Below are 14,725 nucleotides of genomic sequence, written 5' to 3' on the forward strand. Positions count from 1 at the left end.
CATTTGCATTGATATCCTGACACCCAAGCACAGTCACTGTTCCCTTCGTTGCAGGAATGGGAGATGAAGACTGGCACATAAGCAGCAACTCTCTTCACAAACGATCCTATTGTACCAGCTTGTTTTTGTGTGTGTGTGTATATATTTATTCACTTTTCACATGGGGGAAGAAGGTTGAAGAGGAGTACACTACAAGCGTAGCATAGCCAACCAGAAAGACGATGCTGATTTGAGTATACTTTATTTCCAAAACATAAAGAAATAGCACTCTTTTTGTAGCTTACTATTGTATAATACCGTGTATTATATCTGGCATGTTTGAACTACTCTGTCGTGCGGTTTTGGTATTCGTCCAATCGTTTTCTTTCTTTTCAAGCAGACATCCATTCATAGACGGTCTTTTGTGATCTGTTTGTCCATCACATACAAATCTGGTTTCTACAACTCTTGGGGTTCATAAATCAAGTGCAAAACCAAGTATTTATTTGTAAATGTTTATTAAGTAAACATCCCTGTGATTATTTATGTTGATAATATTTAATGCTTGTTTTTATAGTATAGCTGGCTCTCCGTAAGCGCCCATGTTATCTTTCCTACTCAGTTAGAAGCTCTCTTGTTCACAAGCATATGTTTAGAGTGGTAACTGCACTGCGCCACTAATGTTCACGTCATCTAAATGGGTTAATCGAATCATCAGTATCACTGTTAGGCAATCCAGATGATTTGCAGATCATCAAACCAGCAATACACCTACTCCCTACTGGTTGATGCTTGTGAGTGGGCCAATGGAATGCTTCACTCAGTAAAGTGCAGGTCAGGCTAAGGCGTGGTCGTGTCCTGGTGAGTTTGGCCTCTGGTATTGGAAAAATTCTAAAACCTCAAGTAACGTGGCCTCTTATATTTAAGCTTGACAACCAGGAGCCTCGGCCCAGCTCTTTTAATCATGCCACTGGTGTACTGTAGCCCTGTGATCTGATCTGGTGTGTGGCTTGTGTGTTAGTGCACACGACTGTGTGTGTGAGTGAGCGTGTTTGTGGCTTGTGTGTTAGTGCGCACGACTGTGTGTGTGTGTGTGTGAGTGAGCATGTTTGTGGCTTGCGTGTTAGTGCGCACGACTGTGTGAGTGAGTGAGCGTGTTTGTGGCTTGCGTGTTAGTGCGCACGACTGTGTGTGTGTGTGTGAGTGAGCGTGTTTGTGGCTTGCGTGTTAGTGCGCACGACTGTGTGTGAGTGAGTGTGTTTGTGGCTTGCGTGTTAGTGCGCACGACTCTGTGTGTGTGTGAGTGAGCGTGTTTGTGGCTTGCGTGTTAGTGCGCACGACTGTGTGTGTGAGTGAGCGTGTTTGTGGCTTGCGTGTTAGTGCGCACGACCGTGTGTGTGTGTGCGCGTGTTGAAACGTCTCCAAGGCACATTCCATCCCCATCACTAATACACTGTTAGAAATAGAGGCCTGTATGGTCAGAAATACTGTGTGTTCTCCGCTTCAACAAGAGACTGACCTAGTTGTGGATTCTTGAACTTCCAACTTCTACTGTAGCAACACGTTTCAGCTCATACACACCACATAGGCACGCGCACGTGAACACACAAGCACACACATTTGTCATTTTATTTCTAATGGTGCTTTTGGTAATGCTTTTACCACATCTACAGTACACTGCAAATACTGTCGTATCCACACAGCTCAGTGTAACCTAACCACTGTGCTTTGTAGGAGTGAGAAGTAGCATGTTGATGTACTACTGCAAACAAGCTTTTACCATTTACTCAAAGGCACATTTACCTTTTAAAATGGCTGGTTTATGGTGTATTTGGTTGGAATATGAGGCTGTGCATAGCAAAAATGGCCACCAATGGAGGTTTCTCAAGTTATCAGAGTGTAAATATTTGTATAGCTTTTCCATTCTGTCAGATTGATGCCGGGATTCAAATCCGATCGCATATATAAACAGCATTTGCCGTGAATTGGATCTCCGCAAACCTGAGAACATTGCCTTTAAAGGGATGGTTTACACAAAATGACATATTGACATATTCCTTACCGTGTAGGCAGTCAATGGACAAGGTATGACAGAAATCCATGCTTTGGATTAGTTTCCCTGGCACTGTTTTCGAAATGCTAACGTTTTAGCATTTGTGGCACAAATCCCATTGAAGCCATGGGACCAATATTAGCATTGTTCGTGCATCATCCAAAAGTATCTACATGTTATTGTGAAGCTCACCAAACGTCAGTTATTGATGATTTGAACATGATGCGAAAAATTCTGATATCGTGATGCCATGACTTGAATGGGATTTGTACCAGAAATGCTAAAACGTTAGCATTTGGAAAAGGTACCAGCCACTGCCAGGGAAACTAAACCCAAAGCTTGGATTGCTGTCACACGTTGTACATAGACTGCTTACCGTGTAAAGAAATCAATGTGTCATTTTGTAATTTGGGTGAACTACCCCTTTAAAAGCCACAATGTCTATAACCTGCCATGGGATTGAATTCCGGCCAAAGTCCCACTAGACGGCGAGCTAGAGCTAGTCATAGTCACCACGAGATGAGGGAGAGGAGGACAAGTTAAGTGTCTAATCCATTTTGAAAGCCTATCTTTGTATAAACACCTTCAAAACTGAAATGGGACAAGAGATATGTCAGTGAGAAAATGTGAACCCACATTGCGGGAGGGGAGATTGGGGGGGGGTTGGGGGGGGGGGCGCGCAGAGGGAGTAGGGGAGAAACAGCAACATTGTTTGTTTTGCACCTTAGACTTTTCTACTCCATTGTACTTCTTTTGACAGTTGCCAACTCGGTGACGAACGGCTGTAAATAAAAGCAATAAACTTCTTTCCAAATGTCCTCGTTTCTTGTTTATTGGTGTTGGGTTAGCTGTGTAGTCAGACCAAATGAATCTTAAAACCAAGATACAGTATATGAGAAAACAGTTGTTCAAAACATGATCTAGCAATATTACCTGCTAGCAGGTGAAACCATACCATACACATCAATGCAGGAATAAACCCAAGAATCTGAGAAATCATAGTGATGGTTTCTGAGGTTAAACTCTTGACCTTTAGTGTACATTTCTGAAATTTTCCACAACTGCTGATGCGCTCCAGAGCGGTGCAGCGGACTATCTCAGTGCAAGAGGTGTCACTACAGTCTCTGGTTCAAATCCAGGCTGAATCACATCACGATTGGGAGTCCCATGGGGTGGTGCACAATTGGCCCAGCATCGCAGGGGCAGGCCAGCATTGTACCTAAGAATTTGTTCTTGCCTCGTTAAACTGACTTGCCTCGTTAAATAAATACAATGAGAAGTGAAGGAGTCTGGTGTAAAGTTCTTACCCTGAAGTTTTCTTCCCAGTAAGCACAGGGTTGTCGGTTCAAGCTTTTAACCCCCATCACATTCCACCATCTGCCATGACATCCAACTGCAATACCTTGGTTCTAACCCACAACCCTGTGCCACCAACTCCTTCATACTTGAAATGCTTGTCTTCATGTGCTTCACATCGACAGGTCTGCAAAGGCTCATTGAAGAGATGTGGCTCAAACCCATTACCCATTAGCCCATCCACTCTGCTCGTTGTTGGTGACGTGTTTGCCATTCACTTGATGAAACCCCTTCAGTAAAGTTTGATTTGAGCATTCCAATCGATCTGTTGCAATGCGCAAGATATTGGGAACGGCAGGATTGTTAGTTTAATTTCCATGTGTGTCATTAAGTGCATATTAACTGCAAGTTGGATAGGTTTCAAACAGAATTTCTCAAACCCCCAGCCATTCCATGTACATGCTCTATTCCAGAGCTAGCACGGCTGAGTCAACTGATCATCAAGCCTTTATGGAACCGATCAAATTACGACAACAAACAAGTACAGTTAGGGGAGTGATTTATTCCAGAATGCAGGTTAAGTGCGATACACTTTCTGTTGAGGACTTCAACACATTTTTAATTGACCAAAAATCAAACAAACCCCAAAATAGTGATACAACTGCGGTCAATCGCACATAGTCTGTGTCAACAACAGTGAATCTCCTTCAGAAATATGTTGGATTCTCTTGATCCCCACAAGGGGGTGGGGGAAATAATAACAGACGACGTCACTAGAAAACTAAGAACAAGCCAAATATGAGCATATATATATGTACAAAAGATGAAGAACAGAATATCAAATCGAATAGTCCAGTGTGGTGTACTGTCTGTTCGTATCAGATAGGCCTACATTATCATGACTGTAACTGACTCACTGGTAAGCTTGAGATTGACTCTCAGCATTTGTCACTAAGACGTGTACTCTGCCTCAATCAGGACAACCCCATCATATGGCCCCAATATGTGAAGTACACTTGGTACACTTCTCTCTGGACTGCACTCCTCAAGACTACATCGTTAGTGTAAATGAAATGTCCTGGGAAATGTGCAATGGGAAAGAAAGCTACTGACTAAGACTTACTTCACGTTATTACAGGAATTAAACAAAATGTATCCCAAATGCAATAGTGCAGAAGTGCAGGGTGTAGATTTGATCGTGAGAGATCCTTTCCAGTTAAACAATGGATACAACAAAAAGTAGCCTACCTATAAAAGTCTATGATACTTCGCTATACACAGAAATAATGCTGATACACGAGAAGCAAGCAATGGGTAATGAGAAAGCTCCCTGTGTCATTTTACTGTGATGGGGGCATCCAAAAAGACGTGTGTGTTTTCATATTCGTGTAAAATACTCACACTCAAGTGACTATATACAGTGGGAGGTTTTTCATATAAACATCTATGTACACAAACCAAATTATATAGGAGACCTACCACCATACCACTGCTAACTCTGCCTAATATAGGCTCATATAACGACAGCCACACCTTTATCTCCATGACGACGACCTTAGTCTCTGGGGAAATGAACTCACGTTGACCTCTGACCCGGGGGTTAACTTGGCGGCGCGGTCAAATTGTTATTAGTAAATAAATAAGTAGAGGAAATGCAAAAGGAAAGGTCATAGTGCAGAGGAGTCTGCGTCTTTTTAGGCACGGTGGGACAAACAATGACTTTTTCTTTTAACCAGGGACGTGACATGCTGTAGCTTTGCTAAAATATCAAACACCATACAAAGTGTCACTCCTTTAACCTCACCTAGTAATCAAGTACCGTAAAAACATAAAAATGACATATTTCATTATTATAGAGCATTGTTATACATTGCTGTATGGCGAATGGAGACCGTTTAAACAAGGACTGTATGTAAATAATGGTGAATGAATGAGGATTTTCCCACATGCTTCATGTTAGCTCGACTCTTAAATACCTGTATCTGGGATTTATAAACAGTGCAACACCACCCCTTAGTGCCTATTTGGGTAATTGCATTATTTTCATGAACGCAACCTTGCCTCAGTTCAGACCAATGATTTATATATACACTAGATGACTTCTTCTGGGGCGCTGTGTTGACGCCACTGTGCCTCCATCTTGGCACTCCCCCACCAGTGTAAAAAATATTTTGGAAGCTATAAAAATGCATTTATTAATGTCTACATTTGTTTTTGCCAGACGTATTTTATTCCAGACACGTTAAAGCATACTTTTAAATTATATTATGTGAGCTAAACATTCAAATATATATAAATATATAAACATTTCCCTTAAAGTATATATATTTTTGTGTTACTAAATGTTACTTTCCCCTCTACAACAAAAAAAATCTTAAATACATGTCATTTTGGCCTTGAAACATTTAATTGAGATACTGTAGAATTCCATTAATTCCTATGGAAGACTGCTCCTACTGGGGAGTGCCAATATGGCCGACCGGTGGCTTCAAAGCCTCTCAATGGCCAATACATTGCATCAGCAATCCAGGGTTTATGTACATTATTGGTTCAGACTGCTCCCTTTCCACACCCTATCCTTATAACAACCCTGCAGATTTAAAGGGGGCATTTCATCTAATTCTTTCCTGAGAAAGAGTATTATTGCATTTAAGTGAGAGAGAGAAACAGAGATGGCGTCAATTGTAAATTATGGGATTGTTAAAAAAAAAAAAAAAACTCTTCATTTTGTAGGATCCCCCAGAGTTGTAAACAAAGCTATTAATAACATATTTACCTCTCTTTTCTCCACTACTAAACCACAGTACCCAAACTGTGTGTGAGAATGATGTACTTTTCACAGCTATGGCCTGGTCATTGCATGGCTCTGTTTTGGTCATATTGTGTACCCCGCTATCCTTAGTGTACTATGATATCTGGGAACTACCTAGTGTGTGAAAACAGTCAGTGAAAAGATGAGTCTTACAGTACAGAGCGTTTTAAATAGCAGGCCAGTGGGTGGGGCTTCCTCTCTGTGATGTCACCGGAACTGTCCACCCTCACTGGGTGGCGTCCAATCAGTCTCTGCAGGGTTTAACCAATGAGAGCACACCGAGCAAACACGACACAGGGTGCAACGGACACTGGGTGCAAAGAACACTGGGTAAAAAGCAGAGTTGGCCCACACCCCTGATGTTACAGTAACGCAGTGGAGGGAGGGATAGAGGGATTGAGGGAGAAGATGAACGGAGGATACAGTAAGTGTCCCTCTGGTCCAGTGGCAAGAGCGAGAGCTGTAACAAGGGAGCGAGGGGCCATGGAGAGAAGGAGAGGAAGAGGAGAGAGAGAGCTAGAGTACTGCTAGACTGTAGTACTATGGTGGTTTCTCTTCCTCTGTAAGGGGAGTGGTGGATTGGTTGGTCAGACAGAGAGACAGAGAAGGAAGGCAGAGTAGAGTTCCCTGTGCTCGTTAGCATGGCTAGCTCTTTAGCATGGCTAGCTGGTTAGTGTGTCCTTGTCCATCAGCTGGTCAGGTAGCTGTGCAGCTCTCTGGAGTTGATGCTCAGCACCACACCCGAGTGGTTACCTAGCAACAAGGAGAGAGAATAAGTGGGTGAGACTAGTGCCTAGGGTCAGTTGGTTTTAAAAGGGAAAATCCCACATGCTTCTTTATCTTGCAACATTAAAGCACAATATCCTTGATCATCTCAAGGGTCATCTTTTAGCCAAACTCTTAACTTTTAAAAAGTAACTATTTTATAAATTTAAGTATTGCAATGCTTAAATTAATCTTTAATTCACAATATTGTTCTGGAGTTAGTAGCATTAGATTAAAGAAAATACTTTTGCAAATAACTAATACCTTGCGTTAGCTGCATGGGCTTGTGAGTAGTAGCAGGCTGTTCTGTTAGTAGTAGTAGGGATTAGTCCTTATAAGGGAACGGAAGGCGGGGCTACCTCCTGCGTTACCTAGAGTCTGCGAGTCCAGATCGTCGTCGATAAACTCCTCCCCCTGGATGATGTGCTGCGTGTCCTCGCTGTGATTGACAGGGCTGGTCATCTCCTGCTCCTTCTCGTTGTGCATCTGGGCATACACATTTCGGCCAGGCAGCTTTCTGAAAAATAGTGGAGGATAGGCATCCTCAGTCCTAAGCCAAGGACTGTGGGATTTGTAGTTTTGATGAGAGGTTGTGGTTGTAGTTCATGTTAATGAGTGACAGATTGAGGACTTTGTGCATCGGATGCAAAGGAAGTGCTATTGGTGGGACTCGTGAAAAGAAGACAAATCATGCACAACATATTCATTCATCTACATTCTAGATTCATCAAGTACATGCATTTATGTATTCTAGTACATCTATATTGATTCAGTAATGTATTCACCTACTGTATCTTCATACATGCAGCTATGTTTTCATCTGTGGTCATGCAATGCTTCAGAGGATGACTGATTCTGATGGTTGAAGCATGGTTAATGCAACACCATAATTGGGGGTTTGATTCCCACATGGGCAACATGCAGTATATTGACTATGTCACGATAAAAGTGTATACCAAAGGACATTATTGTTTTAGCTTCAGGAGTTTTTCCTGACCACATGCTCTTGGCCAGGGATCATGAACTAGATTCAGCCGGGGGCCAACTTTTTTCTTGAGTGGATGGTCAGGGGGGCGGGAACATAATTACAAATAATTTGTCAACTGCAAAATCTTCACTATGTGTGTCTAGTGCCCAGTGAATATCTGATATATGTGAGTCTATCATACCCACCTCTTGAACTTGTAGAGGATGAAGGATCCAGTAGCGATGACGCTGATGAGGAAGATGACAGCCAGAGCCCAGACACCTGGACCTGCCACTCCACCCTGAGAACCTGCAGGGGGAACAATACACACACACACACATTATGATATGGCACATACACACCCTGCACACAAGGATAGACGACACACATCAGATGGGAAATGAACAGTACACAGACACACAGGGTAGGTAACACACACACACAGTCTACCTACACACACCTGCTATGGATGTGGCCCACTAAGACACTGAAACAAGAGTATAGCTGGCACGTCACAATAAACCCAACAGAATACATACACATCTCACTGCAAACAGTCCATTCCACTCCGCTTCGATAAACACCACACACATACCACACCTCAAGGTTTAGCACAGTCTGGAAAAGAGATCTACACGCAAACTGTGCAATAAAATATAGAGTAAGTTTAAAAGCAAATGGAATATATTAGACATCATTCAAACATATTGTTTACCTATGCAGATATTACGAAAATACACGATTATATACAAAAGTATGTGGACACCCCTTCAAATTAGTGGATTCGGGCTATTTCAGCCACACCTGTTGCTGACAGGTGTATAAAAGCCATGCAACCTCCATATACAAACATTGGCAGTAGAAAGGCCTTACTGAAGAGCTCAGTGACTTTCGACATGACACCGTCATAGGATGCCACCTTTCCAATAAGTCAGTTCGTCAAATTTCTGTCCTGCTTTATGAGATGGGTTTCCATGGCCCAGCAGCCATTGGACTCTGGAGCAGTGGAAACGCGTTCTCTGGAATGATGAATCCCGCTTTACCATCTGGCAGTCCGACGGACGAATCTGGGTTTGGCGGATGCCAGGAGAATGCTACCCGCCCGAATGCATAGTGCCAAATGTAAAGTTTGGTGGAGGAGGAATAATGGTCTAGGGCTGTTTTCATGGTTTAGACAAGGCCCCTTACTTCCAGTAAAGTGAAATCTTAACGCTACAGCATACAATGACATTCTAGATGATTCTGTGCTTCCAACTTTGTGGCAACAGTTTGGGGAAGGCCTTTTCCTTGTTTCAGCATGACAATGCCCCCATTCACAAAACGAGGTCCATACAGAAATGGTTTGTCGAGATCGGTGTGGAACATCTTGACTGGCCTGCACAGAGCCCTGACCTCAACCCTATCGAACACCTTTGGGATGAATTGGAACGCCAACCACAAGCCAGGCCTAATCGCTCAACATCAGTGCCCGACCTCACTAATGCTCTTGTGGCTGAATGGAAGCAAGTCCACACATCAATACTGAACAAAAATATAAATGCAACATGTAACATGTCTGGTGAGTATGCAGGCCGTGGAAGAATTAACTTCTTAAGGTATAGGGGGCAGCATTTTCACTTTTGGATAAATAGCGTGCACAATTTCAACTTCCTACTACTCATGCCAAGAATATAAGATATGCATATTATTAGAGTGTTTGCTATCCAAACCTACTGAAGTTTCTAAAACTGTTTGAATCATGTCTGTGAGTATAACAGAACTCATGTAGCAGGCAAAACCCAGAGGACTAACCGTTCAGATATTTTGTTTTTGAGGTCTCTGTCCATTGAGTTCTTAGGAACTTGTTTTCAGTTCCTACCGCTTCCACTGGATGTCACCAGTCTTTGGAATTTGGTTGAGGTTATTCCTTTGTGCAATGAAGAAGTCTGGCCATCTAGGAACTGCGTAACACTGTTGAGAGTTGCGCAAGACTTGAAAAGTAGCTTGGTTTGTTGTGTTCCTTCCTGTATTGAACACAGATAGACCCGTCTTCAATTTGATTGATTATTAACGTTTAAAAATACCTAAAGTTGTATTACAAAAGTAGTTTGAAATATTTTGGCAAAGTTTATAGGCAACTTTTGAAATATTTTGTAGTGACGTTGCGCATTTTGGAAGCAGTTTTTTTCTGGATCAAACAGGCCAAATAAATTGACATTTTGGATATATATGGACGGAATTAATCGAACAAAAAGGACCAATTGTGATGTTTATGGGACATATTGGATTGCCAACAAAAGAAGCTCGTCAAAGGTAAGGCATGTTTTATATTTTATTTCTGCATTTTGTGAAGTGCCTGCAGGGTTGAAATATGCTACCCTCTTTGTTTACTGTTGTGCTACAATCAGATAATAGCTTCTTATGCTTTCGCCGAAAAGCCTTTTTAAAATCTGACATGTTGGCTGGATTCACAACGAGTGTAGCTTTAATTGAGTATCTTACATGTGTGATTTAATGAAAGTTTGGTTTTTATATATATATTTTTTATTCCCTGGCTTTTGCCCAAGTGAGACGCAAGCGTCCCCTATACCATAAGAAGTTAAGACATTTTCACCTTCCAGGAATTGTGTACAGATTCTTGTGACATGGGCTCGTGCATTATCATGCTGAAACATGAGGTGATGGCGGCGGACGAATGGCACGACAATTGTCACATCCCGATCGGTTTCACCTGTCTTTGTGCTTGTCTCCACCCCCAACCAGGTGTCTCCCATCTCCCCTCATTATCCCCTGCTTATTTATACTGGCCTATTCTGTTTGTCTTTTGCTAGTTTGTCTTGTCCTGTGTTCCCATCTTCCCAGTTCTGACCTTACTGCCTGTCCTGACCTTGATCATGCCTGCCGTCCTGTACCTGCCTGACTCTGATTTGGATGCCACCATTGGAAGACCATTGGAAGACACAAGGAGTTACTGCAAAGCCTTATGGAGGGACTCCATACCCTGGCAGAACGCCATGACCATGCATTCAATATACTCTGCAGATTCCCTACTTGGCAGCAAGCCACAACAGTAATTCCCCAGACTCTCAGCAACCCCGCCAGCAGCAACGCTTCTTCCCAGCCTACCCCAGTGTCCCGAGAACCTCGCTTACCTCCTCCGGAGTGCTACGCTGGAGATTCTGGACATTATATTTCCATCTGTCCATTAAAAAGACCAGGCTCACCAGTAGGTACGCATACTCTGGTGAGCCGTACAGGGATTTTCCAATCTCCCCTTACTCGTACCCCTTTCCATGCCACTCTGTTGTGGGTTGACCAGGCCAAATCTTTCCGGGTGCTCATTGACTCTAGGGCAGACGAGAGCTTTATCGAAGCTATCTTGGTGTCGGAGCTGGGAATCTCCACTCAACCCCTCTCCATTCCCATGGACGTCAGAGTGCTGGATGGGCTCTCTATTGGTAATACGGTTCCTATCAACCTACAAGTATCAGGAAATCACAGTAAGTGTATGTAGTTCCTGCTCATAGAATCCCCCTATGTACCCGTGGTTTTGGGGTATTCATGGCTCCAGAAGCACCATCCCATGACTGACTGGGCTGCTGGTTCTATCATGGGTTGGACCCCGTCCTGCCATGTGAAGTGTCATAAGTCAGCACAGCCTGCCCCAGGACATCTGCACCCCTGCTCTTTTCTCTCTCATCATCTTACCCATGTTGAGAGGAACTATGATGTGGGAAATCGAGAACTCCTCGCCGTCAAGATGGAGGAGTGGAGGCACTGGTTGGAGGGATAGCGGAACACCCATTCTTAGTGTGGACTGACCATAAGAGCCTGGAATATCTCCGCACCGCCAAGCGCCTCAACTCTAGGCAGGCTTCTTGGGCTCTGTTATTCACCCGTTTCAATTTCACTCCTACCGCCCGGGGTCCAAGAATATGAAGCCTGACACAGGCTCACATTTGTATAGCTCCCGCTGCTACTCAGTCTGACCCTGAAACCATCCTCCCTACCTCCTGCCTAGTGGCTGCACTCGTCAAGGGCTATAGAGAGCCTGGTCCTTAAGGCGCAGCATTCCCAACTGTCCGGCTCAGATCAAGGTGCAGCACGTCTTCCGGATCCATGGACTTCGGTCAACATGGTCTCTGATCGTGGTCCTCAGTTCTCATCCGCTGGAAGGCATTCTTCACCCTCATTGGGCAGTCGGCCAGCCTGTCTTCTGGTTTTCACCCCCAATCTAAGTGCCAGTCGGAGCAAGCCAATCAGGACCTGGAGAAGGCTCTTTGTTGCCTCGTCTCCGCCAACCCCACCACCTGGAGCCAGCATCTCATGTGGGTGGAATACGCCTGTAACACCCTTCCCTGCTCGGCCACTGGTCTCTCGCCTTTCAAGTGTTCCTTGGGATATCAGCCCCCGCTCTTCCCTGAGCAAGAGGACGAAGTCAGCATACCCTCTGCCCAGATGTTCGTCCGCCGCTGTCTCCGTACCTAGAAGAAAGCCCGGGCCGCTCTTCTGAAGACCACATCCAGGTATCGATGACAGGCGGATTGCCGCTGGACCCCTGCTCCCCGCTATAGGCTCAGGCAGAAGGCATGGCTTTCCACTCAGGACCTGCCCCTCCAGGTGGAGTCCCGTAAACTTTCCCCCCCATTTCATTGGCCCTTTCCCCATCTCTAAAATCCTTAGCCCCTCTGCTGTTTGTCTTCTGTTGCCCCGCAACCTCCGTATACAAATAAAATAGTATTTGTCACATGCTCCGAATACAACCTTACCGTGAAATACTTACTTACAATCCCATAACCAAAAATGCAGTTCAAGAAAGAGTTAAGAAAATATTTACTAAATAAACTAAAGAAAAAATTGTCAAATAAAAAAGTAACACAATAAAACAGGAAAGTATACAGGGTGTACCAGTACCGAGTAAATGTGCGGAAGTACAGGTTAGTCAAGTTATTTTGTACATGTAGGTAGGGGTAAAGTGACACTGCATAGATAATAAACAGCGAGTAGCAGCAGTGTAAAAACAAAGGGAGGGGGGGGGATGTGTCAATGTAAATAGTCTGGGTGGCCATCTGATTAATTGTTAAGCAATTATGGCTTGGGTGTAGAAGCTATTAAGGAGCCTTTTGGTCCTAGACTTGGCGCTCCGGTACTGCTTGCCTTGCGGTAGCAGAGAGAACAGTCTATGACTTGGGACTTGGGTGACTGGAGCCTTGCTCTGACACCACATGGTATATAGGTACTGGATGGTAGGAAGCTTGGCCCCAGTGATGTACTGGGCCATAAGCACTACCCTCTGTAGCTTCTGGATGCTGTGTACTGTTGAGCAGTTGTGAGCAGTTGTGAACCTCCACACCCCCTCTAACCGGCTGAAAATTGCGAAAATGGTTCAGTACGGTCCTTTACCACTTCTACCGTGAGACCTGAGTCCGAGCCAGTAACCTGTACACAGCATCCAGAAGCTATCAACTGCCTTTTCTCTCAGGAGTGTGACATGGGTCCATGTGCAGTGAGCATGGAGAGAGATCCAGTCCAAACTTCTCTCATGCTGCTGGTGTACCGGTAGGAAAATGGACAAAGACATAATGGATTGTAAAGGTGAACGACATTATCAAGGGTCATTCACGTAATTCATTTAGGCTTATCCAAAATGGTTTATTTTGGGATATTAGGTTGATTGTGGAGGTCTGCACCCTGTGACATTGATTGTAATTTAGACCAAGTATGCATTGAGATACCAATCTGTCATTACATCAAATGATGAGAAAAGTTCATGCTAGAAAAATGTCAATGTAAAAGTACATTCTGCGAGTGTCGGTGTGTGCTAAGTTGAGGGTCTTAAATTAAAGTGATCGAACCAACGTGAAGCACTAAGGACTGCAATTCTACATTTGGGTTAAAATGTGAGGAGAGCCACAAGATTGTAGCTTGGGCTAACCATGCCCCAATCTCATTCTAGGCAAGGTTGGTGTGAAACTGTTATAACATGTGTTCTCTTTCCTGTGAAATGTTATTAAAATGCTGTAAGGCAATCTGTGTCTCTCTGGCTGACAAGATTTCAGCAGCTATCATGTTTTCTGCTCCCCCAGAAGATGGTGAAACTAATGAGCTCCTCCTCCTCCTCTCTAATGAGCTCCTCTGCTCCCATTTCCCCCTGTAGATACAGAGGATGAGTACTGATTGAAGGTTGTTTTCTTTTAACAAGTTGAGGGTAAGGCCATCTATACCCTTAACCTGTTCACATCATGTGGAACAATGAGCTGATGAGCAAGCACCAACCTTTTGAAGGTCTTAACAGAATTGCTAAACAACTGGGTTTTATATGTTGACTAGGTTGATGTCCCAGGGACAGTTAGTTAAAAACATTTGTCAATGCAACCCGATTGTGGTAAGAAATATTGAAACAATGGTTAACATTGAGAGATTTATTCACCTATGAATCTACAGATCTCTTGGTATGTGTGTATTTTTGATACTAACTTCCATTAATAAAGTATAACCTTTATTATGATTATAGTATTACCATGCTAAGTGGATTGTACAACCCAGAATGAAGGGTTTGAAATTAGGAAGTGTCTGTTTTTTCTCTCCCTGTGTTGATTTCCCTTACTTTAATAGGAGTATAGAATATTTTGATATTAAAGCTCAAATCTAAATGCTTACATTAAAATGTAATGATCATTATCACACAAGTGACAAGAGGATGGATGTAATGGAATTTCCATTTTTGTGCTTTTCTTATAACTCATTTCTATGTTCTACTCATGTGCTGTTCTATAAACCAATTTCTGTATTCATGCAAGTGGCTGACAGTACAAATCAGTAGCTGCCATTTGGCAGTATGCCCAGACCTTGTTTTGAGAACGAACAAAAGATA

General features: G+C 43.4%; 2 protein-coding genes across 17 annotated transcripts in view; one reads left to right on the forward strand and one right to left on the reverse strand.

Annotated features, from left to right (window-relative positions):
- The window catches only part of LOC110531878 (actin filament-associated protein 1), a 112,212-nt gene extending 109,362 nt beyond the window's left edge, over positions 1 to 2,850 (forward strand). For all 6 annotated transcript variants that reach the window (XM_036987777.2, XM_090184049.1, XM_036987778.2 and 3 more), the window contains one exon: positions 55 to 2,850. In XM_036987777.2, the coding sequence (XP_036843672.2) occupies positions 55 to 81 (27 nt within the window). In that variant the 3' untranslated portion in view covers positions 82 to 2,850. The remainder of the gene's footprint in view (positions 1 to 54) is intronic.
- A 1,020-nt stretch (positions 2,851 to 3,870) lies between these two features.
- LOC110531879 (VPS10 domain-containing receptor SorCS2) overlaps positions 3,871 to 14,725 on the reverse strand; it is a 321,210-nt gene continuing 310,355 nt past the window's right edge. For 2 of the 11 annotated variants that reach the window (XM_090184070.1, XM_090184068.1), the window contains 3 exons: positions 8,079 to 8,181; positions 7,277 to 7,422; positions 3,871 to 6,893 (listed from right to left, as the gene is read on the reverse strand). In XM_090184070.1, the coding sequence (XP_090040196.1) occupies positions 6,829 to 6,893; positions 7,277 to 7,422; positions 8,079 to 8,181 (314 nt within the window). In that variant the 3' untranslated portion in view covers positions 3,871 to 6,828. Of the gene's footprint in view, positions 6,894 to 7,169; positions 7,468 to 8,078; positions 8,182 to 14,725 lie in introns of all 11 variants that reach the window. The other 9 variants (XM_036987785.2, XM_036987784.2, XM_090184071.1 and 6 more) reach the window with 5 other exon arrangements.

This window comes from Oncorhynchus mykiss, chromosome 9 (genome assembly GCF_057628025.1).
Source record: "Oncorhynchus mykiss isolate SJ-2025 chromosome 9, ASM5762802v1, whole genome shotgun sequence".
Lineage (NCBI taxonomy): Eukaryota > Metazoa > Chordata > Actinopteri > Salmoniformes > Salmonidae > Oncorhynchus > Oncorhynchus mykiss.